The sequence below is a fragment of the Carettochelys insculpta genome, chromosome 6, assembly GCF_033958435.1.
Source record: "Carettochelys insculpta isolate YL-2023 chromosome 6, ASM3395843v1, whole genome shotgun sequence".
NCBI lineage: Eukaryota > Metazoa > Chordata > Testudines > Carettochelyidae > Carettochelys > Carettochelys insculpta.
The window spans coordinates 92971982-92998185 of record NC_134142.1 but is presented as its reverse complement, the minus strand read 5'-3'; the positions used below and the strand labels follow the sequence as shown (position 1 = coordinate 92998185).

The following is a 26204-nucleotide window of genomic DNA, read 5'->3' as shown; positions in this document are numbered from 1 at the left end:
TATTCTCTTGGCCTTCAGCCTCTCTGCCATTGTTGCCTCTGATTTTGCTCATGAAATGACATTTGTTTGTGTACATATTGGATGCCGGGGGAGTGGGCAGGCATAGCCTGCCCACAGCTACAAGGCCCCTCTCACGATGAGAGGGGACCCATTAAAAACAGCCCGGTCCCAAATAAATACGGGGGACAACGAAAGGAAAAACCAGGAGCGGGAGTGAGGGTCAAAGGTTTAAAATAAGGGAGCCGGAGGGGGACACCGAGCAGAGGACCCCGGACAGCGCCCACTGTTCCTCAAAGGCGTCCAGGGAGTTGGTGGACGCCGCCCAGAGGAACTCTGCTCGGATTCGTGAGCGGAGGGAGGAACGGAAGTAGGCCCCACAGTCGCAGGTCGCCCCCCCTGCCAGCCTCCTCTCCCTGGTTTTGTAAATGGCCATTTTGGCCGTGGCCAGGAGGAGGCTGACGAGGAGGTCCCGTGACTTTGTGGGGCCACGGATAGGGTGTGAGAGGATGAGAAGGTGTGGGGAGAAGTGCAGCCAGAACCTCAGGAGGAGGTTCTGGAGGAGCCAGAAGAGGGGCTGCAGCCTGGCGCACTCGATGTAGATGTGCGCCAGGTTCTCCCTCGTGCCGCAAAAGGTACAGGTGTCCGGAATGGGGGTGAACCGCACCAGGTACACACCCGTGCTCACCGCTCCGTGGAGGATTCTCCAGCTGATGTCCCCGGCGGGCCGCGGGACCAAGGTTGAGTAGAGGCCAGCCCACCGGGGCTCCCCACCCTCCGATGACGGCAAGAGGTCCCGCCATTTGTGATCGGGGCGGGACACGAGGGTGGGGAAGTGGAGCGTGTGAAGCACGAGCGCGTACAGAAGATGTCGAGGCGCAGTTCGGAAGGGGACCGGCTGGAAAGTGTGCAGCCAGCTGAGGTGATGCGGGGTGCGGGGGGCGGGCAGGATGGCGAAGCCGGGGGCCCACGGAGAGGTCCGGAGGGCTAGGAGTGGGAGGGGGGCGGGTGCACCCTCTCGCAGGACCCGGCCGAGGTAGCTATGAGCGGTGGAGGGCAGGGCAGCCTTCACCTCCTGGAGTATGCGACGGGGGGAGTGTAGGTCGGAGAGCCCCATGCACCGGGCGAGCGCCGGGGCCTCCATCCAGTCCCCCGGCTCGTAGTCCAGGAGGTCTCCGACCCTGGTGATTCCACCTAGGACCAGCCTCCGGCGCACCGTGCGAGACTCCGCCGCCTGCACACGAAGGTTGGGGTTGTGTAACAGGGGCTCCGCGAGGAGGTCTTCTCCCACGGTGGCCCCTAAGGACCTGGAGGCTGTGAGCAGCCGCCAAGTGCAGAGGAGGTTCTGGTAGAAGGCCGGCAGCTCCGAGAGGCCTCGCGGACAGTCTCTGCAAGATAAATAGAGGAGCTGCTGGTCGCATCGGAGCCCTCAGTAACGGCGGAGGAAAGCGTGTGCCAGCGTGCTCCACACCGGACTATCTGCACTGTTGGTGTTGAGAAGCCTCTGCAGGGCCCGGAGGCAGAAGACATGGACCTGAGTGCGCGTGCAGGTCAGGCCCTGTCCCCCCTCCTCTGGGGGAAGATGGCGTACCCCTGCAGGGACCTAGTGCAGTCCTGGCCAGAAGAACTCCAGGATTAACCTCTGGAGCTGGTCCAGGAACCCGGGGGGTGGGACCAGGGTGCCGAGGCAGTGCCAGAGCATGGACAGGACTAGTTGGTTCAACACCAGCACTCTCCCTCGGAGGGAGAGACACTGGAGTAGCCCTGTCCACCTCCGCAACCGCTCAGCGACCCTGTTCTCTAGGCCTTGCCAGTTTTCCAGCGGAGAGGGATGCGTGGCGGATAGAAAGATGCCTAGATAGAACAGCGGACCCGCGCTCCACCGGATGGCCTGAAGCGCGGGTGGGAGGCGGCTCGTCTGCCATCCAGTCCCGACCACCAGGCCAGAGCTCTTGACCCAGTTGACCCGGGCAGAGGAGGCTGCTGAGTAGGTAGCTTGGCAAGCCTCCAGACGCGCCAGGTCTCCCGGGTCCTGGACCACGAGGAGCATGTCGTCGGTGTACGCCGACAGGACTAGCCGCAGCCCTGCCTCTGGAAGCGCCAACCCCGTCAACCTTCGCCGAAGGAAGCAGAGGAAGGGCTCGATGGCCAGGGCGTACAGCTGTCCTGAGAGCGGGCAGCCTTGTCGTATTCCCCGTCCAAAGCTGACCGGAGCGGTCAGGGTCCAGTTGAGCTTGACCATGCACTCCGAGGCAGCGTACAGCACCCGGAGAAACCCGACGAAGCGGGGTCCGAAGCCGAAGGCCTGCAGGGTGCCCAGGAGATACCCGTGGTCCACCCTGTCAAACGCCTGCTTCTGGTCCAGGGACAGGAGGGCAAACGACAGGCCGTCCCTACACCCAAGCTCTAAGAGATCCCAGACCAGGAACAAATTATGCAGGATGGTGCGGCCTGGGACGGTGTAGGTCTGGTCGGGGTGGACCACGTCCTGCAGCACGGAGCCCAAGCGACGGGAGATGGCTTTGGCAATGATCTTGTAGTCCGTGCTGAGGAGCGAGATGGGACGCCAGTTCTTGAGGTCGCGGGGGTCCCCCTTCTTGGGTAGCAGGCTGAGGACTGCACGCCTGCACGAGAGGGGGAGCACTTCGCTTTGCAGGGCCTCGGACCAGACGCCAAGCAGGTCTGGGCCGAGGACGTCCCAAAACACGTGGTAAAACTCCACGGTCAGCCTGTCCATGCCCGGGGATTTATTGGTGGGCATGAGACGGAGGGCTTCCGAGAGCTCGGCCAGAGTGAGAGGAAGCTCCAGCCGGTCCCGGTTGCCCGTGCTGACCGACGGGAGTTGGTCCCAGAGCGCCCTGCAGGCGTCGGCGTCGGTCGGATCCGGGGAGAAAAGGGCGGCATAGAAGGCGCAAGCCCTCTCGCGCATCTCCACCGGATCCGTAAGAGGGGTGCCATCCTCTGCCAGAAGGCAGAGGATATGTTTTTTGGCTCCCCTCTTTTTCTCTAGGGCGTAGAAGAAGCGGGAGCCGCTGTCCATCTCCCAGAGGAGTTGGATTCGCGACCTCACCAAGGCCCCCTGTGCCCGATGGGCGTCGAGGGTCCTGAGCTCATCCCGCTTCTCCTGGTACGTGCCGCAGAGGGATGGATCTCCGGGGCTGGCGGCTAGACACCTCTCCAGCTCAAGGACCTCCCGTTCCAGCTGCCCTATCAGCGCATCCCGCTGCCAGCTGGCCCCCCGACTATAGTCGCGGCAGAAGAGCGGTGTGCGCACCTTTCCCAGGTCCCACCACCGCCGTGCCGAGGGAAAGGTGTGCCGCTGCTCGCGCCAGGCCAGCCAGAACTCCCAGAAGGATGCCACGAAGCCCACGTCCTCCAGCAGGCTGTTGTTAAAATGCCAGTAGGCCGACCCCCGCTTCCCCGGCAAGAGGGAAGCCTTCACGGCCACCAGGTGGTGGTCCGAGAAGGGGGCCGGCCGTATGCTGGAGGCGTGGGCCTTGGAGAGATGATGCCGCGAGATGTAAATGCGGTCCAACCGGGAGTGTGCAGGTTTATGGCCCACCACCCGGACGCAGGTGGAAACCAGCGTCCTCGTCCAGGTGGTGTCTGCGCCAGACGTCCACCAGGGAGCGATGGTTAATGAGCTCCCTGAGGACGTCCGCAGCGGCCTGGCACTTCTCGGTCCCCATGCGGTCCCGCTCCTCGAGGGTGCAGTTGAAATCCCCGCCGAGGACCAGGCACTCGCGAGGATCGATGATGTCGAGGAAGGCCGCCGCCTGCCGGAAGAAGGAGGTTCTCTCCGTGCCGAGTGTCGGGGCATAGATGTTGACAGGGTGGAGAGGCAGCCCCTCCACCCGTACCCGGAGATACAGTAGGCGGCCCGGCACGACCTCGACGCTCCCCAGCACCTCGGGCTGCAGGTCTGGGGAGAACAGGGTTGCTACCCCGGCCCGCTGGACCGAGAGATGACTAAAGTGGACCCCGTCCCCCCACTCCAGACGCCACTTGGCTTCGGCGGCCGGAGTAGTATGGGTCTCCTGTAGAAAGGTGACCGAGTACCCCCCCTCTTGGAGGAAGGAGAGCACTCGGCACCTGCGGAGACCCGACCCGCAGCCCCTGACGTTTAGTGTGGCAAAGATGAACGGCGCCATTTGGAGGGCTGGGGAGGATCCTCGCCAGAGGGAGTGCCGGCGGTTCCCGTGGGGCCACGCAGCAAACCGTGAGCGATGCCAAAAGTGACGAGGGCATCGCGGAAGCCACAGGCCCGTTGGTAGACCGCGGCGTCCCTCTTCCCGGTCCCCTTGCCCTCCTTCAGAAGGGCCCTCACGGACTCTAAAGCGGAATGGAAGTCCCCCCAGCGCTGGAGGGCGAGAGTAACCTTGTTCTTGGAGCCGCGGACGTCCTCCAAGAACTGGCGCATCTCACCCGCCAGCGTGTGGGGTGCCAAGGCCTCAGGGTCTTGAGAACCTGTCGGCCTCGTGTTCTTTTGGGCCCCTCGGCCAGAGAAGAGGTTGGGGTAGGGACTAGGGCCTGAGTTTGGGAGGGATGGCGGCGGCAGAGGGAGAGCAGCCCCAGAAGTGCTGGGAGAGGGCAGTGCAAGAGGGGCCTCCCGAGGGGTTACGACCTCGGGGGGCTGATATGAGTGGGCAGGGGTAGAAAAGAGGAGGGATGGGGGCAGGGGAGGTAGAGATCGGTGGGGGAAGGGAGGGGTCGTGGGGGGGAAGGAAAGGAGGGAGTGGGGGAGAGGAGGAAGGGGAGGGTTTGGACGGGGGGGGATTGCGGGTTCTGGAGCGGGGCATTGGCCGGGAGAGGGTATGGCGGGGGTGGCAAGCAGTGAGGCCAAGGTGGGAGCAAGGGCGGAAATACGGGCCAAGGGGGTCTCCAGAAGGGGGGCTTCCTCAGGCAATGGCAGGGTGGAGGATGAGGTGCCGGCACTCTCAGCGGGAGGCGCCGGCAGGTCGCGGGGGAGGGCGTCGGGGTTTTCAGTTCCGGGGATGAAGGAAGGGTGCAAGGGGAGCCCTGATTCCCCTGGGGCATCCGGGGGCTGGCCGACCTCTGCCGGGGGGTCGTCCCTAGTTGAGGGAGGGGTTGCCCCTTGGGACAGCTCAGGGCACAGGGAGGTGGCAGTCAAGGAATCGCTGGTAGGAGGAGAGGGGGAGGGTGGGAGGGGGAGTGGAGAGTCCATGGGCGGCCCACAGGCCTCTAATAGCAGGCCTTACATATCCAGGGCCACCGGGGTGAGGCCCAGGGCCTCGACCTCCTGCGAAAGGAGGGCGAGGCCGGGGCCCACCTCCTCCGGGCGCTCTGTTACAGCCGCCTGGGTAGCGGCCGGAGGTGTGTCGGAGGAGGGCGCGGGCACAGGAAGGGCCGTCTCAGCCTCTTTTGGCTCTGGCTCCAGGGCCGAGGGGGTGTTAGTCTCCTTGGCCGCCACGGCGGCAACCTCCGTCGCCCCCGGCAGATGGTTGGTAGCCGGGGGTTCGGCGGGTGGAGCGGGGCTGGCGGATCTCTTGGGTGCCTTGTGCGGCACCTCCACCCCGTCCTCTGGCGGGGTGGGGTGCTGGACGCGTGCACCCCCTTTTTTCCTTTTCCCCCCCACCAATACCCAGCCCTCCGAGGAGGCGGGCTGGGCAGTAGAAGAGGAGGGGCCAGGGGATAGGGCTGACAAGGAGGGAGGGAGGAGGGGGGTTGGGCGGCAAGGGAGAGGGGCGACCCACCCTGGGGTGGGCCCTCTTTTGGTCCTGCCACCGGCCCTGCCTCCCTGTCCTCCGCGGGCCCGGCTTTTGTGCCTGTTCGGGCGCTGGTGCCCGCTTCTTCTCGCCCGGCACCATGCTGCCGGGCGCCCTCCGACGCCCGAGCGGCGATGGATCCGTCCGGGCCTAAAGGAGGAGGGGCGGTCCCAGGGCCTGTCGCGGTCGGGGCGCCGCCGGTCTCGTGGCTGACGCCCCCCGGGTCGGAGGAGGTCCCGGGCTCCTCTTCTTCGTGCCGGGCCAGGGGGCAATCCCTCCGGACATGCCCCGCCGCCCGGCACCCAAAGCACCGGGCCTCCCCCAGGGTGTAGAAGACCCGGTACTGGGCCCCTTGATAGGGCACCAGTATAGTCCCCTCCTGGGCTACCCCGCCCTCTGCTGCCGCCGGCGGCAGTTGGACTCGGGCCTGCCGGCGGAATGAGAGTACGTGCTGTAGGGTGGGGTCTTTGCAGCCTAGGGGGAGGGGACTCAGGACCGTCAAAGGCCGGCCCAGGGCGGTGAGGAAAGGCAGAAGGGCGGCATTGGGAAGGAAGGGCGGGACGGACGAGAAGACCACCCGCACGCCCAGGTCTTCCAGGGGCACGTGCACGCCCCCAACCGCCAGGCCCCTCTCCACCGCCTCCTGGGCGGCGGCCTCCGAAGCCAGGAAGAAGACTATCTTCCTGAACATCCGGGAGGCCGCCACCACGGCCGCGGACCCCATCACCCGTGCCAACGCCCGCACGTAGGTTTCCACATGGGGCGAGGCAGCCACCAGGAGGCAGCGGACCCCGTGCCTCCTGGTGAGCGCGGGGAAGGGGCTGCGACCGTCGGGGATGGTAGTCCTGGTGGAGGCGGAAGGAGCAGGGTGCGGGGCGGCGGCCGCTGCCTGGGCATACGACCTGGGGGCCGAGATGTCGGGGGCCCCCAGGGGTGGTGGAGGGAGCAGGGGGAAGGGAAGAAGGGGAGGCTGCGGCGAATGCTTGGGCAGCCGGGGGGAGAGTCCCCGCCATGGGGGGTTTGGCCTTCCGGGCGGGGCTGTTGCCCTTCCTTTTCCCCTGGCCCTTCCCTTTTGGAGGGGTGGGTTCGGGGCTGGGTTGCTGGAGGACGCCGCGGCGGAGGTGGTGGGCGCGGGCGCAGGCTCCGGGGCTCCCTCAGCCGACATGGCGGCAGAGTCTTGGGCAGCCCTGGATGAGTGGGCCGCCATTTCGGGGGTGGGAGGGGTGACAGTGGAAGACGAGGGGAGGAGGGGGTCACCGGATGACCCTCCGGTGGGTGTGGGGGTCATGGTGGTGGGTTTTTAAGATGGGGGCAGTTTGTTGGGCGTGGGGGGCCTTTAAGAGAGAGCGGGGGAGGGGAGGAGAGTGGAGTGGAAGGAAGGGTGGAGGCGTGGCTGCCCCTCCCCCACCGGCTGGGCTGAGGACCCAGTCAGGTGGGGGAAGGGCAGAGCAAGGGCAGTGAGGTCAGGGGAAGGTGAAATCTAAGATGGCCACTACTCCCAGCACAAGATGGTAAGATGGCTCCTTTTCTGCACTGGGATGTGAGGGATTAAAGTTTATGCGTGTGCGGTGGGGGGGTGGGGCTCAGGCGCTTAGGTGAAGTGAAAATAAAAGAGGGGGTAGGGGGCGTGGGCACAGCCAACCTGGGGGAAATGGGGGGGGATGGGGGTGCCCACGTGCGCCTGAGGGGGGGGGGGCCACAGCAGCTGCTGCAGAGCCTTCAGGAAACCAGGGGGAGAAGGAAGGGGCAGCTGGTTAGAAGGGGGCCTAGGTGGAGGAGGGGCCCCCAGCGGCGGCTGGGTGTGGGTGCGGGGGGCAGTAAGGGGGGGGTGGCTGCAGGGGTGGGGCAGGGGCACACCCTAACACCCCACCCCTGGCTATGCAGCCACCCCTCTGGAGCCCCAGTGGAGAAGAAGGGCTCTGCCCAAACTCACCCCTCCCAGGCCACTCCACAGGAGGAGGCCTGTGGAGGGGGCCCAACCGCCGCTTTAAGAAGCCCCTTACCTTTCCTGGGGGGGAGGATGCAGCAGCTGCTGGATGAAGAGGTGGGCTGCTCAAGTGGGGGGCAGCAGCAGTTCCCCCGCCCCAGAAGATGGAAGGAGGAGGGGACAGGGAGCTGCTTCCAGAGGCAGGAGAGCAAGTGAGCCTGCCCTCGTCTTTGCTTCTGTGGGGAATGGGGCAGAAGGAACGCAATGCTGCTGAAGGCTGGGAGGAATGAGTCTCCCAGAGGTCATCTGCATGAGAATGCAAAAGGTGTGCATGTGTGATACCTTTTCAGGCAAAGCCTAATCGGTAGCAAGTAAGCCATGAGATTTGGTCTCTTGTAAACATGTAGTTGTAAAATCACAATTTAAGCTGACACTTAAGGTGGGAGTTGTGAGATCTCACCAATGCTCTGGGTTGTTGTGGGGGACAGGGCAGTCGCCTTAGCTGTGTAAGACATTGATTACACAGGGCTCCCTGGTTTAAAGCATTGTGAGAGAGCAAGGGGAGGGGTACTGGTTGAGCCAGCTTGCTGAGTGCCTTGGCCCTGCCAGTGCCTTGGCCATATAGCTATAAGCCTGGCTTGACTAACCCTCCCCACCTGTTAAAAGATAGAGCTGGATACTAGGGTGTTTGTGAAACCCCACACTAGAGATACCAAGAGCTGAAATCACAGAGTGGCAGCTGAGGCCACACAGAGCTGAAATCACTGGGTTCTGCCTTAGGGCAGTCCCAAGCAGTGGGTTTAGGACCGGCGGACAACAGCAGGACCAGCAGGCCACCGGTAGGAGCAGCGGCGGCAGTAGACAACGGCGGGCGGCTGGTAGGGGCGGCGGTAGATGACGGCGGGCGGCCGGTAGGAGCGGCGGCGGACGACGACGACAACTGGCAGACGGCTGGTGGCAGCAAGGGGAGGCTACAGACAAGTGGACAGCTAGTATTGCCCTGGTGATGTATCTCTGGGCTTTGAGTTTGGGACTGTACCGCAGAGGGTACACCCTGTAACTGTGTGTGTGTGTAAAAGGGCCAAGAGCCCCAGCAAGAGACTGGGTTCTACTGCATATGGGGATGGTATCTGGGTAAAAGGGGTTTTGTCTCTTCTGTGCTGAGATATACTGCATCTGTCGCTGTAACCTTGGGGTAGGTTACGGTCATTAAACAAGCCATTTCTATCTCAGACTCTGTGCTTACGAGGTGGGGGAGAACCGCCTTACAGGCACCCAGCACGGGGGTGAAATTGTCCCAGGCCACTGGGTGGGGGCTCGAGCCGGTTGATTGTATCCTTGATAGGAAAACCCCACAAGAGTTGAACCCGGCCCTTCTGGTAGGCATCTGGTGTTAACAGAAGGGTTACATTTGGAACGGACCATTTACCCTCAAGGTTTTGTGCACTAGAACATTATTGCTCCAAAATGCTACATACGTTGAAAGGGCAATAGTCTATTATGGCCCAGGTAATGCAAATGTAAAAACACCAATTGAACACAAAAATAAAACATTAACTTGATTAAATTTATAAAGAAAAATCCATCATAGACATAGAAGCCCTGGTTTTATGAACAATTAACTGAATCTTGTAATTACCTGAGGTAGATAATATTGTCCTAGGCAGAGATTATGGCCAAAATCCTCAGTTAATGGCCTCTAATTTTGGGTGCCCATCTTCAGACAATTGTGGCCCAACTTTCATATGCTGAGCAGCCATAACTCCCAATGACTTCTAATGCAATTCCACATGCACGGGTAATGGAGACAAGTCAGGCATCCAAAATGAAAGCACTCAACGTCAGAGAGCCATTAGTGGCAAATGTGGCTGTTGTGTGTCCGAGCTCAAACTGGCAGTCTGTGGCCAAGTTAAGAATAAAATTCAGGTCTCCTGACTCTAAGTCCTATGTTTTAATCACAAGACTGCCTTCCTCTGTTGCAACAAACATTACACTGTCCTTTATATAATGAGTTTGTCTCTCACCATTGTACTTAAGCATGAATGTGGCATGATGAAAGAGACGTGTGTGTATATATATATATATATAATTTTTAAATCTAAGCAGTGCATGGTGTGGAAGTATAACATTGTATAAGTATAACGTTGTAGAAGGGGACATGCTGGATACATTGTATATGAGAGGGCACGCCAAAACGTTACAAAGTATCTGAGGGACCACACGTAGGGACAGTTAGCTTTTGAATGGAGAAGCAATTAATATGGAGCCAGCACGTCTAAGAAGCAGGCATCAGAATGGAAGGTGTGAAGGGCAATTAGTTAAGTTAACTGGAAGCTGTTAAAGGAGATTGTTAAGGGTGGCAGGTAATTGAAGATATGTGACTGGTCTCAGGGATCTCGAAGGGTGGTGACTAAAATCTTTTTCTTCTTTTGTCTGTAACTTGTTCTCCAAAAAACTGTATAAATTAAGAGACACAAGCCCCACTCGGGGGGCTCACTTCTAAATGTATTAGCAGAGCGGCTTTGCTAATAAAACAGAGTGGTCTGATAAATTGTGAGTCTGAGTCAAACTTTGACAATTTGGAGGTTCCACCGAGATGGCAAGCGGCTTCACTGAGGCTGTGTGATCCCTGACTGCCTTGCAGGACGATCGTGGCAGCCGGCGCCTGGACGCTTAGTCCAAGCGATCCTCCACAAGACAGAAAGGTACACAGCAGCAGCGCAGTCTATGCCATTGAACTTGTTGGTTCCCACTCTGTTCGGGTAGGGGTCTTTGGATCCAGCTTCTGGAATCAGACGTCTCAGGTAGTTATTTTTGTGCTTTAACCGGTTTGAGGACTGTCTTGTCTTTGTGTCTATCTGTCTTCCCTGTGGTGTGTGTGTGTGAATCTGGGAGCCATCTCTGTCCGGAGACTGGCTGACCAAGGGGTCCCCGTCCCCACGGTCTGAATAAGCGGAATCTGCACAGCTGCAGCCGCACCACGCCTTGGGTATAACCCCTGGTGTGAAAGCAAGGGCAGTTGAGGCAGTAGCCTGTGGGCTCCTTTCTGTGTGTTGCACCGGGTACCGCTCTGCCGAGCCCGAATTTCCTTCTTGTGTGAGTGCTGTGTGAAGTCCTCCTGGATGGGTAATCAGAAGTCTAAGGTAAAACAGTTCCCTAAGGGAACTCCGGCTTATTTTATGTATTTTAGGAGGGGTCCGGACTCTTGTAGGTTTCTTGAAAAATGGTCCAAATTAGCTCTAGAGAACCCCAAATTACAGTGGCCACTGTTAGGTTCTTGGGACAAGGATCGAGTGGACGCTTTAAAAAGCAAACTCGTCCTCCCAAAAACCAAATTGGAGAGAGGAGAAGTAGACTGCTTCATGCAGTGGTGGGAAGAGGCAAATCGTAGATGGACTGAGTCAAAACTCACCTCTCTTAAAAATTCTAGCAAAAAACTAAAAGTTCAATTGGATGCAGTCTCTCCCACCACTAGTCCAAGCGCTCCCCTTTGCCCAGTCCTGTGCAATGATCCGGATCAAACCCGACCCCCACCATACTCCTGCGCAAATAAGAAATCAGAAAAAGAAAAATCTTCAGTGACTACAGATAATGAAAGTGAAGAAGATACCCTCATTGGCCTCACAGCTCTGCAAAATATTATGAAGAAGAAATCCAAAGCAGACTGCAAAGATTCTCTTGACATCTCTTCTTGGAAAAGAGAACCTGATGGGAGGTTAATGAGAGACTCTGATCAAACTGTTGTGGCACCCTTACGAGTCCTTAAGATGGGAGAAAGTGAGTCCATATGGGATTATAAGCCCTGGACTCGTACAGAACTTTTATCTATAGTTAAAGGTTTTCCCAAACCACAGGAAAACTCTATCAAATTTGCTGAGGAGTTTCTGTTAATCTGTGAAACCTATGAACCCTCTGAGACATATCTCCTCCAACTGTGCAAATTGTTAGCTCCTGCCAGTTATTATGAAAAATGGTTGGCTGCCGCAGACTGGCCAGCTGAGGCACGCCACTCAACCATAAAAAGTACTGGCCTAGATTCGGCGTACAGAGACCGGTGTATGGCTCTTTGGAAGCGCCTGCATCAAGCCATTCCCAAAGTGTGGTCTCCTAAAACAAACTGGACAGCAATACGTTGCTGTAAGCAAGGGCAAGGAGAAAGCCCAGGAGACTATAGGTCCCGGCTAACTGATATTTTCCTACAACATTCAGGAATACAAGAGCCCGATGTAAATGGGCAGGGGGCCTTGGCACATGCATTTGTTGATGGTCTTCTCCCTGCCACAGGCAGCATGTTAAAACGAATAAGTGTGGGATGGGAGACTGAAACCATGGACAAATTGCTGGCAGTAGCAGAGCATTGCCACCGCACTTTAAAAGGAAAGGAGGAACAGTCCTCCCAAAAGTTAATGGCTCTGCAGACACAGCATTATTCAGGGCTAAGCAGACCACACTGGGGACAGGGACGGGGTTGCGGAAGGGGGCGGGGGGCTGGATTAACTGGGGTTTGTAACTACTGTAAACAGCCTGGACACTGGAAAAAAGAGTGTCCAAGACGACCTAATAATTGTATGGGAAATCAAGTGAACCCCCTGCTGGTTCCTCCAGCTGATCCCCAACCCTATTTTTCACCCCAACAATGACGGGATGCTGGGCAACCTCAGAAAGTTTTAGCTCCCTTATTACCTCTGTCCCCTACTGGAGAATGTGTCCTGACTGTAAATGATCTCTCTCTCCCTTTCCTTGTTGATACTGGAGCTTCTCTTTCTACAATCCGCACCACTGACTTGCCTGTGGTTCCCTGATCTGGAAAATCTGTGTCTGCTGTTGGCATTACAGGGATCCCTACCTCTTTTCCCCTCTCAAAACCTTTGTCTATTCAGGTCGGTCCCCTCTCTGAGGAACATGCATTCCTCCTCTCTGATTCCACCCCTGCAAACTTTCTGGGACGGGACTTGCTATGCAAACTTGGCTGTTCTATTTACTGCTCCCCAGATGGTGTCTATCTGCAAATCCCTCAGTCTTCCTTATGTGATTCTGTAGCCTCCCTGCTGTCTGAAACTTCCCTCTCCACTCCGGTCCCTTGCTGTCCCTTAACTCCGTCCCTAGAGCACCTAATCTCTCGGGTTCCTTCCTCCCTATGGCCATCTCACCCATCTGAAGTGGGCTGATTAAATACTGACCCAGTTCGGATTACTGTAGACAATTCCAAACCTCTGTCTCGCCTGTCTCAGTATCCTTTGAATCCTGAGGCAGAGGCTGGGATTGCTCCAGTTATATCTGCATTAAAAGAACAAGGAATTATTGTCCCTTGTTCCAGCCCCTGTAACACCCCTATCCTCCCAGTTCAAAAGGCTGATGGCAAATCGTGGCGATTTGTTCAAGACCTTCGAGCTATTAACCGTATTGTCATACCTTCTTTTCCAGTGGTTCCTAACCCCGCTACAATACTAGCGTCTATTCCTCCAAATGCAACCCACTTTACTGTTGTAGATTTGTGCTCCGCTTTCTTCTCTGTCCCAGTTCACTCTGAATCCCAGTATCTCTTTGCCTTCTCCTACAAGGGTCAGCAATATACATGGACTACCCTTCCCCAGGGGTATACAGAGAGTCCATCCTATTTTTCTCAAGCCCTAGCCAGGGATCTCGCTGATCTGGTTTTCCCATCAGGATCCACACTGATCCAATATGTGGACGACTTACTCCTGTGCTCCCCCTCTCTGTCTGCCTCAGAAACTGATTCACTAACACTTCTCACAGCTTTAGCGAACAAGGGTCATAAGGCTTCTCACACAAAATTGCAGCTCTGCCAAACCTCTGTCACATACCTAGGCTTCCTTCTCTCCCAGGGCTCCCGTACACTCTCTCCAGCCCGGGTACAAGCCATCCTTAGCTTTCCCCAGCCTTGCTCTCCACGCCAGGTCAGAAAATTCTTAGGCATGACAGGGTTCTGTAGGCAATGGATTCCCCAATATGCTTCTCTGGCTAAACCACTCCAAGAACTCGCTCGATCCTCTGTACCTAACCCCATGGGATGGCCACTTGAAGCAAATGCTGCTTTCATCTCCCTTAAGCAGAATTTAGCCTCTGCCCCTGCCTTAGGTTTACCTAACTATGACAAGCCTTTTACCCTTTTCTGTCACGAACAATCTGCTTGTGCCCTTGGGGTTCTTACTCAGGAGCACGGTGACAGAAATCGCCCAGTGGCTTATTTTCCTGCAACCTGGAACCCTGTAGCCCAGGGTTTACCCCCTTGCCTACGCGCTGTAGCTGCTGCAGCATGCCTGGTCGAGATGTCCGAGTCCCTTGTCCTCCGCTCTCCTCTCACTCTCATGGTTCCCCATTCCGTGGAAACTCTCCTTCTGCAACGCAACACTGCTCACCTCTCCTCTGCTCGCCTCACTAGGTATGAACTTATGCTGCTTTCAGCCTCACATATCACTATTAAGCACTGCTCCCAGTTAAACCCTGCTACCCTCCTTCCTTTACCTAGTGATGGTGAACCCCATGACTGCCTTGCAACTGTCTCTGCTATCACTGTCCCACGCCCCGACCTTTCAGATGTACCTCTCCCTAACTCTGACTTGGTAGTATTCACTGATGGGTCCTGTTATAGAAATGACCAAGGCCACCTTCTTGCAGGGTACACTGTGGTCTCTCTCTCTCTCTCTCTCTCTCTCTGAAACCATAGAAGCTGCGCCTTTACCCTCTGTGACCTCTGCTCAGGTGGCTGAACTGATTGCCCTAACCCGTGGCTGCTTTCTAGCCGAGGGGCTCTCTACCACTATTTTTACTGATTCTCGGTATGCCTTTGGGGTTGTGCAGGACTTTGGCACCCTCTGGCAGGCTCGAGGTTTTCTTACCTCTACTGGTACCCCTATCAAGAATGGCCCCTACATTGCCGCCCTCCTGTATGCAGTTTTACTACCGTCTGCCTTGGCAATTGTACTGGCCACTCAGCGGCAGACACCGAGGTGGCAAAAGGTAATGCACTTGCTGATGCTGATGCAAAACATGCCGCCACTATAAAACCTTCACCAGAAGCGTTTCTTGGTCCCCTCTCTGTCTCTGTAACGCCACCATCCCTGTCTCATCTCGCTCAGCTCCAGGATTCTGCCCCAGAAACAGAGACACTCCTGGAGTGCTTTGGGTTGCTCTTTGCATTCTGATTCCCTTTGGCTATCGCCCACTGGTACCTTTGTAGCCCCCCTCTCACTCTACCCGTCTCTAGCCGCCCTGCTACATGGTGTTTCGCATGTCGGCAAGGAGGGGATGGTCTCTGCTATGAGTAAGGCGGGGTGGTGGGCTCCCCATTTCAGCTCCTTTGCAACCCGCCACTGTGCCGCTTGTGTTACTTGTCAAAGCCACAATGTAGGCAAATCTGTAAAAGTAACACAAGGGTTCTGGGGTTTGCCTCAAGCACCTTTCCTACACTGGCAACTTGATTTTGTACAAATGCCAAAGTGTCAGAAATATGAATTCATTTTAGTTATAATATGTCTATTTTCGGGTTGGATTGAAGCCTTTCCCTGTCACAAAGCTGATTCATTGTCTGTTGCAAAATGTCTGTTAAACCACATTATCCCTACCAAGGGAATTCCTGCCACTTTGTCTAGTGACCGGGGAACACATTTTACTGGAAAAATTGTTCAACATCTAAACCAGGTATTACATGTCATCCACCTGTTGCACTGCCCTTACCATCCACAGAGTGCAGGGGCAGTTGAAAGGCGAAATAGCGTGCTTAAAAATAAGCTGGCAAAAATCTGTAGTTCCATGGGGTTAAACTGGCCAGCTGCTTTACCACTGGCCTTTATGGAAATTCGGTCATCCCCATCCCAGAGACACAAATTGAGTCCATTTGAAATCATCATGGGATGCCCTATGCGAACAATGGCTACTATTACCCCAGTCCCAGACCTAAACCTAACTCACAGCACGCTCCTCCAGTACTGCAAAGGGTTAATGCAAGCTGTGAGCTCCTTCCATTCGCAGGTGCGAGCAGCTTGGCCGATGGAACCCACCTCTGCTGCCTGTCACACTCTTGAGCCTGGTGATTGGGTCTACCTGCGGCACCACCTTTGGAAGCATGCCTTGGAACCCCGGTGGAAGGGTCCATACCATGTACTGCTCACCACCCAGACAGTAGTGAAATTATCCGGCATCGCTGCATGGATCCACGCCTCACAGTGTAAGCCAGCGCCACCTCCAGGGGACCAAGCACCTCTGCAAGACCACGCAGAACCAGCTTCAACCCCAGAAGACAAAGAGGAACAGCCTGCAATACCTTACAATCTGCGCTCTCGTAAGGGTTGCCAGAAGCAGAGGGTAAGCAGACAGCAGGACCCAACAAACAAGAAGCAGTAGTGAGCCTAGCGCCTGCTGCCTGGTGGACGTAAAACCGTGACTGCGGTTCCCTCGAAAGGGGTTGTCGGAACCAGAAAGGGTCCTGCTTCCAACATGTGTCCTTTGAGAAGCTTAATCCTCAGCTACTGTGTCCTGAGGGTCTGGGGAATCCAGAGTGACAGTGACAATTCTTTCATCCAACAACAGGTGCAGATAGCCCAGATCCTGAATATTTCTAATTGCTGGGTCTGCAGCCACATCCCAGCTCACTCACAGGCTAGTATCCCCACCATGGCAATCCCTTTGAATTCCTCAGAGCTTGCTGGAGAACCCTATCCACTTAAAAGGACATGGAAGGAAAATGACACTTGGGGGCTGGGAAAAACATATGTTCCTAAACTTATAAGTGTGGTGAAAGGAAAGGGCCACTGGTGCTGGGTGTGTAATGGGACAGGGCTGAATCTAGGGAGGAGCAGCTGTCTCCAATACATCGTGTCCCATGGTGTATGGGACTATTCAAACAAGGTTGGAGAATGGCGAACCGGGTATGGAAAGATAAACTTCCTCTCAACCTGGGATCAAACCAGAGATTCAATCTCTTGCTCCCCCTACAGCCTCCCTGAGAAAAACAGCACCATCTACAAATGTCATGTAAATGCTACCTCTTCTCCCAGTGAAAATCATCCTGTGCCCTTTGGGGGATACTATTCCTCCTTCGTAAATTCTTACATGTCAAAGGGTTGCAGTCAACCCTTCCCAGCTTTAATGGGACATCATTGGGTTTGTGGGGAAAATGCTTACACTGTGTTACCAGCAAATTGGTCAGGTATCTGTTATCCTGCTCAGCTTTTCCCACAATTCCGGGTGCTTCAATCCCTCCCACGAAATCGCCTCCGTAATTTCAGGCGAAAAAGGAGGGACTTGCCAGACGCTAAATGGTATGTGGATAACATAAGCCCCCTAACTTGGGAAGAAGCTGTTGGCATTTCTTTAATCCCAGTAGGGGGGGTAATTCACCATGCAAAAAGGCTTTTAAGGTTACAAGCGGTGGTTGAGATCATGGCCAATGAAACAGGAGAGAGTTTAAAAGCTCTAGCCAAAGAAGCAGGAGCGGTCTGACAAGTGGCCCTCCAGAACCGTCGGGCATTAGATATAATACTGGCAGCCAAAGGAGGGACCTGTGCTCTAATTGGAACAGAATGCTGTGTATACATACCTGATAATACTAATGAGGTAATAAATCGTGCTAGCCATCTGGAGCAAATTGCATACCTTCCCCACGAAGAACCAAGTTCCTTGTGGAAATGGATAAGTAACTTATTCAATTTCTCTAGTCTGGGAAACTGGTTGTTTCAAGGAATCCTGACTATCCTATTTGGAATTCTAATAATCTTTGTGTGTTTTCAATTGATTTCTTGTTGTATCCAAAACTGCACAAGACACACCATCCATCAGGTTAGTCCTAGCCAGAGTGCTAATCTAATGTTGTTAAATGTCATCAGTGAAAGTAATGAAAAAGAACGACTGATGTATGGAATCCAGTAAGTCGTTGGTCATGGGCATAGCCTTGACCAAAAGTGGGGATTGTGGAAGTATAACATTGTATAAGTATAACGTTGTATAAGGGGACATGCTGGATACATTGTATATGAGAGGGCATGCCAAAACATGTTACAAAGTATCTGAGGGAGCACACGTAGGGACAGTTAGCTTTTGAATGCAGAAGCAATTAATATGGAGCCAGCACGTCTAAGAAGCAGGCATCAGAATGGAAGGTGTGAAGGGCAATTAGTTAAGTTAACTGGAAGCTGTTAAAGGAGATTGTTAAGGGTGGCAGGTAATTGAAGATATGTGACTGGTCTCAGGGATCTCAAAGGATGGTGACTAAAATCTTTTTCTTCTTTTGTCTGTAACTTGTTCTCCAAAAAACTGTATAAATTAAGAGACACAAGCCCCACTCGGGGGGGGGGGGGGGTGTCACTTCTAAATGTATTAGCAGAGCGGCTTTGCTAATAAAACAGAGTGGTCTGATAAATTGTGAGTCTGAGTCAAACTTTGACAGTGGCCTTTGTAACTGTAGCTCCTGAAGTATTCTGTACCAAAATAAAAACACATCTCAGTTCACAATGCCTGCAGTCTGTGTTACAGCTGCATGGCCAGCAATGCTTACATCTATTTTTTTAAATAAAACATTTTATATTTTTCTAAGGCAGTAAGTTTGAGTAGCCAGGGACCCATGAATCATTTTCACCTAAACAGCAGTCAGGGAAGTATTTCTAGTCCATCAGTATCTTCTTTCCCATTGACTATATCATGTTATTTTGGACATATGTGTTTTATTTTACAGATTTACATCTGTTCTGTGGTCTACCAATACAAATCTAATCTAGAACAAAGTAGTCACCAGTTTATTTTCTTCTCCCTCCCTGCTTACGGATAACATTATGTTCTACACTACATGATTGATATTTTGAGTACAGATGGAATTCAATGCTGAATCTAGTATTAACAAAAGCTATCAGATGTTAGAATGGGGTACTGTCTCCTTCTACTGGGAAACCCCATCCACCAGCACCATGAAATCCTGATTTTACTTTCTGTTGTTCCTCGGCACATAAACTAGTTAGTTTGAAATGAGTCATGCTGGGAAGCAGGACCAACCTAGGATGGAAGGGGGTGACATTTTTGGTGTGGCGTTTAGATAAGCTCCAGTATTGCATAATATTATACATCAGAGAGACACTTGGGAAAAGTATTCTTGTCTTTTAGTATGCATTTTAGTGAATTTTGAGGAACTGCATGATACCTTTAGAGTTACGGTGATTTCTCTGCTTTAGGAACATAGGATTTTACCATGTTGGATGACTAGGCTAATATCCACCAGTGTTAAATTCCTGATATTTATGAAGAAGGCAATATCTGGTGCCTTTTGTGTTCAGTAATATACTTTGATAATTTTGTAAATCTGTACCCACATGATCAGCTCTCGCCCTGAAAAATAAGCATGATAAGGTGACATTTTCTTACTGTTAAAACAGCTATTAATATTCAGGTTCTCATATAGAAGTTACTTCCCCAAAATAATGTTGTGTATTTTAGTATTCAGTACTGGACAAATACATTTTTTTATTGATTATATGGTATTCAGTTATACTGCCAAGTTAGAAACTTAGTGTATAGTCTCTGCTTGACTTCTTGTACATTGTCACAAAAAAGTCCACTAAAATGCTACAACTGAATGATAGAATAGTGAACTGAAATAATCCTTATGATGATGTGTGTCTATTTCTTCAGATTCTGCCTTGTCTTTATGCCTTGAACTTCTTCATCTTTTAGTGCCTTCAAAATATTATCTAGAAAGGAATGGAAAATACAATGAATTTGTCACAAGTACTGAAAGATTTTTAGGGGGAAAAACCTCCTACTTCTATGTGAAACTAAGTAAACCACTACAATTCACTAAAGATAATCAGACACTAAAGTGGAAAAAGTTATCCACTATTCTGACACCGAGAATATCCATTAAGTTATTCTTAGGTAAAATGATGGAATTCAAGCTACATGTTACAATTTCTAATGTATATTTAAAGGTTTTGTATCTTATGGATTTAAAACTTCCATTCATTTTTTGTGTGACTTTAGTACTCTTGAAGATTCCAGACTTTCTTGTCAACTTGATTCTGCTTGTGGGAAGAGATGGAAAATCTTAATGTCCAGACAAGGACTGGCTTCTGGGCTGTGACTGGCAAAAATGGTTATGAACTATCCTGCTTCATTCTTTTTTCCTGTGGAAATTTTGCTCCTGTGGAATAAAAATAAAAAGACCAAACCCCTTTCCCCATTACTGAACTAATGCTGATTTCAGTAGTGGTCTGCTGCTGAGTGTTATCCTAAACCCAACTCTAGGGCTTGTTCAGCCCTTCCTGCTCTGTAATGCGTTAAGCTGAGGTCTGAGGCACACGGGCAGAGAAAGGTGGATACTACTGATGTTTTCTTACTAAGTATACCATTCAATGCCTATTGTGACACAATTACACAAGCATTCTGGTACAATTATAAGAGCATTGTAATATCCCTTACTTCCCTCTAAAACGGAAATGCTATTTTCACAGATGGGGGTGGGGGCTTACTGTTTCGTTTCTACCTCTGTCACGTTTTACTGGGCACTATGAGAATTTTCAGAGGCAGATGCAAGGCTGAGCCCCTCCACACGCTGGATGCCATAAGGAGAGGAAGTTGCATACAACTTATTCAAAATTTTGTTGCCCTGGTTGAGGGAATTTTTGGTCAGGGGCCAGCCCCAAGGGAGTCCCTTACTTTTAGGGGCAGGGAGGCAGAAGTGTACGTGCCCGTGCCCAGAGGGTGGAGGCAAGGCACCCCCCGGGCAGTAAGGGCACTTATGTCTGTGCACAGGTGGGGGACGGGCAGGCTGGCTCTGCTGGGCGGACTGCCCATGCCTCGGTTAGTGGTCTGGGGAGCCAGGTCCCGCCATGACAAGTCTTGAGCACCCTTTGTTCCTGGACGCCCTGGCTGACGGCGCGGGGAGCCCGGGACAGTCACCGGCAGCGGGCGGTGCAGGCAAGTGCCCCGCTGGTGGCAGCAGCCCCGCTCACGCACACTGCTGCGGCTCCGAGCCGTCGCCGGTCAGCGCCAGCAGCTCCAGCTCCTTGAGGCGGATGCCCAGCTCGCAGATCTCCCCGTCCGGCTGCTGCGGCGGCGGCCCGGGGCCTCGCGGGGCGGCGCTGTCAGGCGCAGGGCAGAAGAAGCGCAGCGGCTCGTAGGGGATGGGGGCCAGCCCGACCGGCCAGGGGTGCGGGCAGCTGCGCTCGGCGGCGGCCGGGGGGCCCAGCCCGGGCGGGGGCCGCGGGGGCCCGGCCGCGCCCCCGCGCAGGGGCACGAAGAGCTTCCGCCAGAGGCCGCAGTCCGCCAGCGGGGCGCTGGGCACGGCGCGGTCGTACAGGGACGGGAAGTAGAGGGGCCGTGCCGGGCGCTGCTGGCTCATGGCGCCGCCTCCTGGCCAACCGCTGCTGCCCTGGCGACGGGGGAACGGCGGCGCGGGAGTGGGGGGCGGGGGAGGCGGCACCACCCGGGGGCGCTGCCCCTTTGTGACTGTGCTGCGGGGAGGGAGGGCGCCTGCCGGGCGGCCCAGTGAAGTTGCTCTGGTGCCCAGTCCTGGGCAGAGTCCCGAAGCTCCGCCGGGCACAGGGCTCTTGGGTTTGCCCGAGATTCACGCTGTGCCACGGAGCGGGTGCCGAGAGTGCCGCTTTCTGGGAGCGCGGTGTCGGCTTTCGCACCCCCACCCTTGCTTGCAAAGGGGCCCTGGGCAGCTCACTGGTCGCACCATTAAAAGTCCCCTTGGTGGCAGGGTTCCTGGAAACGGCGGGGTGTCCTTTCAGCTTGGGACAGGCACTGGAGCTCTGTGGCTTCCACGGGCCAGTGGTAGCTGCGGAGCCAGTTCTGGGGGCAGCATGTGGCGCTCTGTGGCCACCCGCTGCACTTAGGAACTTGGGGGATATGCTAGCTGCTTCCTGGAGTCCCCTGAGGTATGTGCCACTGGGAGGCCATGCAGCCCCCTCCGCAAACCTACACCCTAACCACCTGCCCCAATCTGGAGCTTCTTCCTGCACCCGGAACCTCTCATTTCCGGCCCCACCCTCGGACCAGCTGTCTCCAGCAGCTCAGCCTACTGCCCCATCCTGGAGCTTTCTGCTGCATCCCAAGTGCCTCATCCATGGCCCCACCACACCATCCACGTCCCTAGTCAGAGGCCCCCCCACATATCCTAATCCCCTACCCTAACATGTTGAATGTGGGTGAAGAAGAGCAAGCAGGACTGTGTGTGTGTGTTTTGTTGGTAACCCTGCCTCCTGGTGCCACCATACTCACAACATTCAGTTACGGACAGAATAAATATTTTTCTACAACAAATGTGTATGTAACCCTTCTGTTAACGCCAGATGCCTGCCAGAAGGGCCGGGTTCAACTCTTGTGGGGTTTTCCTATCAAGGATACAACCAACTGGCTCGAGCCCCCACCCAGTGGCCTGGGACAATTTCACCCCCCGTGCTGGGTGCCTGTAAGGCGGTTCTCCCCCGCCCCTCGCAAGCACAGAGTCTGAGATAGAAATGGCTTGTTTAATGACCGTAACCTACCCCAAGGTTACAGCGACAGATGCAGTATATCTCAGCACAGAAGAGACAAAACCCCTTTTACCCAGATACCATCCCCATATGCAGTAGAACCCAGTCTCTTGCTGGGGCTCTTGGCCCTTTTCCACACACACACAGTTACAGGGTGTACCCTCTGCAGTGCAGTCCCAAACTCAAAGCCCAGAGATACATCACCAGGGCAATACTAGCTGTCCACTTGTCTGTAGCCTCCCCTTGCTGTCACCAGCCGTCTGCCAGTCCCCGTCATCCGCCGCCGCTCCTACCAGCCAGCCGCCGTCATCTACCACTGCCGCCGCTCCTACCGGCCGCTCACTGGTCACCGTCGTCTACTGCCGCGCCCGCCGGTCGCCATCATCTACCGCTGCTCCTAACGGCTGCCTGCTGGTTCTGCTGTTGTCTGCCAGTCCTAACCCCACTGCTTGGGACTGCCCTAAGGCAGAACCCAGTGATTTCAGCTCTGTGTGGCCTCAGCTGCCACTCTGTGATTTCAGCTCTCAGTATCTCTAGTGTGGGGTTTCACAAACACCCTAGTATCCAGCTCTAGCTTTTAACAGGTGGGGAGGGTTAGTCAAGCCAGGCTTATAGCTATACAGCCACGGCATAGGCAGGGCCAAGGCACTCAGCAAGCTGGCTCAACCAATACCCCTCCCCTCTCTCTCACAATGCTTTAAACCAGGGAGCCCTGTGTAATCAATGTCTTACACAGCTAAGGCGACTGCCCTGTCCCCCACAACAACCCAGAGCATTGGTGAGATCTCACAACTCTCGCATTAAGTGTCAGCTTAAATTGTGATTTTACAACTACATGTTTACAATAGACCAAATCTCATGGCTTACTTGCTACCCATTAGGCTTTGCCTGAAAAGGTATCACACATGCACACCTTTTGCATTCTCATGCAGATGACCTCTGGGAGACTCATTCCTCCCAGCCTTCAGCAGCACTGCATTCCTTCTGCCACATTCCCTACATGTATAAATGATTCCAACAGAGAACTGATGAGCGTGAAATTGTTTCCATCCAATATCACTTCCTCTTGGAGACATTGTGTTTGCCCCTCCAAGGCCACAGCCTAACAATGAGGAGTGTATCATTGTTTGTAAACAATTATTCTAAATTCTGGAACAGAATGACCATAAAGAGTCACTACTGTTACACACCACTTTGCATCAGAAATAAGACAGGGAAATTAGAAGAGGCCTACTTTTTTCTTTAAGCAGACAAATAAGGGTCTGAAGAAAATCTGGATGCAGTAAAAGTGCACTTCAAATGGTCATTGTTTAATGTGACAACTACCTAGCTGTCGAAACATTTTCTACCCTCTATCATTGCCAGAAATTGCTTATATGCCTAAGGAGCAAATCTTGTTACAGCTTCCATGGCTTCTGAGAACTGTGGATGTATTGAGACAAAGGATCTTCTGCACAGCTTTCTTTCTTGAAAAATGTGATGGTGCCTGTCACGGATGCATAATTAGACTCTGAAAGCAGCAACTTTTCTTTTTAAAGCACTGTATTGTTCAAACAGTACGTGCAATGTCTTTTAGCAGTTTTATCCCAAGATGTACCCATGAATGGGAAAAACTGAATTTCTTTTGGCTGGGGGAGGAATAAGAGAGATTTTCTAATGACATTTTGGCTTTTTTGAGAGTGGTTACTCAAACGAAGCCCAGATTGAAAGAATCTGTAGGACAAAGGTTGCATTTCTTATGCACACAAATCTCTCATTGATTTCAAAGAGAATTTTGGGAGGTCAAGAACTCTGAGATCTGATCCCATTTCATTAACATCATATGGCCAGTTTGGGTCTGTGTGAAATCAACCTGTTGATGTCTGTCAGTCCTGAACCCAGTAAAAAGGTGTAAGGCCAACAGACCTGGGTTGTTGACAAGAGGAAATGAACCTGCGGCTTTAGCTATGTGTTCTACCACAAGAGCTAAAAGCGCGCTGGCTCTCAACTCAGGCTGTAGAGCAGAGACTTTACTCACCCTTGTCAGTGGTGTCAGTGCCTCTGGGGTTACGCAGGTGTTCCCATAAAACTCCCTATCTCTTATGGCACTAATTGGCAGCTATGGTGACACTATAGATTGAGAGGCCAATCATTTCCATGGGCTGGAAAGGCTGAGAATTTCCAGGCTTACTGGTACTGTATTATCTTCAAGTAAAGTCTGAGGCACATTGACAGGGACTTTCAGAGATGGTTGCAATGTTAGTGTTGTATCTTATGTGGGTGAAAAGTCTTTAGGGCTTATGGCCATATTTTACAATGAGTAAATTCAAATATGTGCTCTGAGCTCACACAAGCATCGCTGAACTGATGATGTAGGCAAGTGGTGCATGGTACTTTCAGTGGGCCCATACACTGAGGTGAATTCAACCCATCATATTTTAAAGCCTTTGACTAAAATGTTTTTTTAATATTATCTGTTGTCAGAAATGGGCCACTTTCTTATCTGTAGTTGTAATGTTCCATGCCACTGGCTAATGTATGAGTGGGTGCTGCTTTTGAAATTTGGAGCTACAGACACTCTAAATGTAAAAGCGACTGACAGTGCCTCTGAATTTTGTCAGTGCGGGCAGAGTCGCGGGAAAAAAACCTCCTGCTGACCCCGCACCAGCGTCCCGTTCGGATCCCCACGGGGCCTTGGACGAGGGTAACGAAGAGGCGGCAGAAGCCCGCTGACAGGCAAAGGCCGCTCCGCTCCGCTGCAGACCAACCCCACCCACCTCCGGCAGGGGGCCTAGAGACTAGCGCTGTATTAGAGAAGGAGGGCTGGAGGGAACTTAATTCCCGGAGGGCAGGAAGCTGACTCGCTCGACAGAGACAAGGGTGAGACGAGAAGAGGAAGATAAATCAAATGATAACTGTTTTTATTAACAAAAGCAACAACATACAAACAAACAACACAACATGTAAACCAAACTCATGCAACAATTCATTATAACATTAGAAGAAATATAAACAACTAACTTAACGAAGTCTAATTATCTTATAAGAGTATAGCGATTAAACACTTACACTAACTATCAACAGGAATTCCATGAAGAGAGTCTATGTGGGGTGTTTTCTCACAGAACAAAAGGTTAAAAGAAAACCCAAAGAGTTTTAAGGTGAAATTTTTCTCCGAGCTAGGGAAGGCAGACTGGTTTCTACCCCTTTTTGCTCTGTGTGACTAGTTGGGCCACCCTATTGGAGACCTTGAGGTCCAGCCTATCAAGGTCTCCTCCCAACTGAGACGATATATGACGGATCTCCCAGTGGGGATTGGAGAGAGAAAATCTGTAAAAGAAGTTAGGAAAGAGAGGAGAAGCCTTGACACAGATAACCATTTACAGTTAACTAGTGAAGCCTCGATTATAGGCTTATTAGCCAATTACGCAGCTTGGAGCAAATAATTTCAGCTCCGAGTTATAGCTCTTAGTTGGTCCGGTAGAACCGCAGCTTGAGCTACAGTCTGTTAAGTCCCCCTACAAGGCCCGAATTATTTGGAAGAGTATTAAGTTTTAGAGAGAGTGTCCCAGGGCTTATAGGGATTTTTACGTGTCTTGAAGCGGTGGTCCAATCAGGTACAGAGCGGTGGAACTACTCTGGGAGACAAGATGGCGGCCTCTAGGTTAAGCAGCCGAGCGTGCAGTACCTGCTAAAGCAGGCCAGTTCAGCACTCGGCTGCCGCTCCACAGAGGACCCCTGGGTTTGGCTTGTCGGGTACGCAGTACCTCGCCTTCTAAGACGAGGCCAGTTCGCCACCCGACTGCCTTGCCCTTGGCCTAACAGCTCTTTTTATTTAGGGACTGGAGGCGACACCAAGCCAGTCGGAAGTTCTTAGTGAGGCAGGAGCTCTTCGCAAAGGCAGGAGCTCTTCGCAAAGATCTTCGTCTGCAGCCAGACCCCCCCAGACTGACCCCGAGGGCTGCGCTGCGCCGCCTTATATCTGGTGTTCATATATTTATTCATGATTTTATTTAAATATTCATGAGTTTGCCCCTGGTTTTCAATCAGGTCCTTCAGGTTATGGATGTTTCTGGAAGGTTTTTACCAGTG

General features: G+C 53.5%; 1 protein-coding gene across 1 annotated transcript; it reads right to left on the bottom strand.

The window, feature by feature from the left end:
* Positions 1-19275: 19275 nt before the first annotated feature.
* C6H11orf91 (chromosome 6 C11orf91 homolog) lies at positions 19276-20995 on the bottom strand. Its single transcript, XM_074998538.1, has 2 exons — positions 20611-20995; positions 19276-19346 (listed from the first exon to the last, which is right to left on the bottom strand). The coding sequence occupies exons 1-2, from the start codon at positions 20993-20995 to the stop codon at positions 19276-19278; spliced, it is 456 nt and encodes a 151-aa protein (XP_074854639.1).
* Between the last annotated feature and the right edge of the window lie 5209 nt (positions 20996-26204).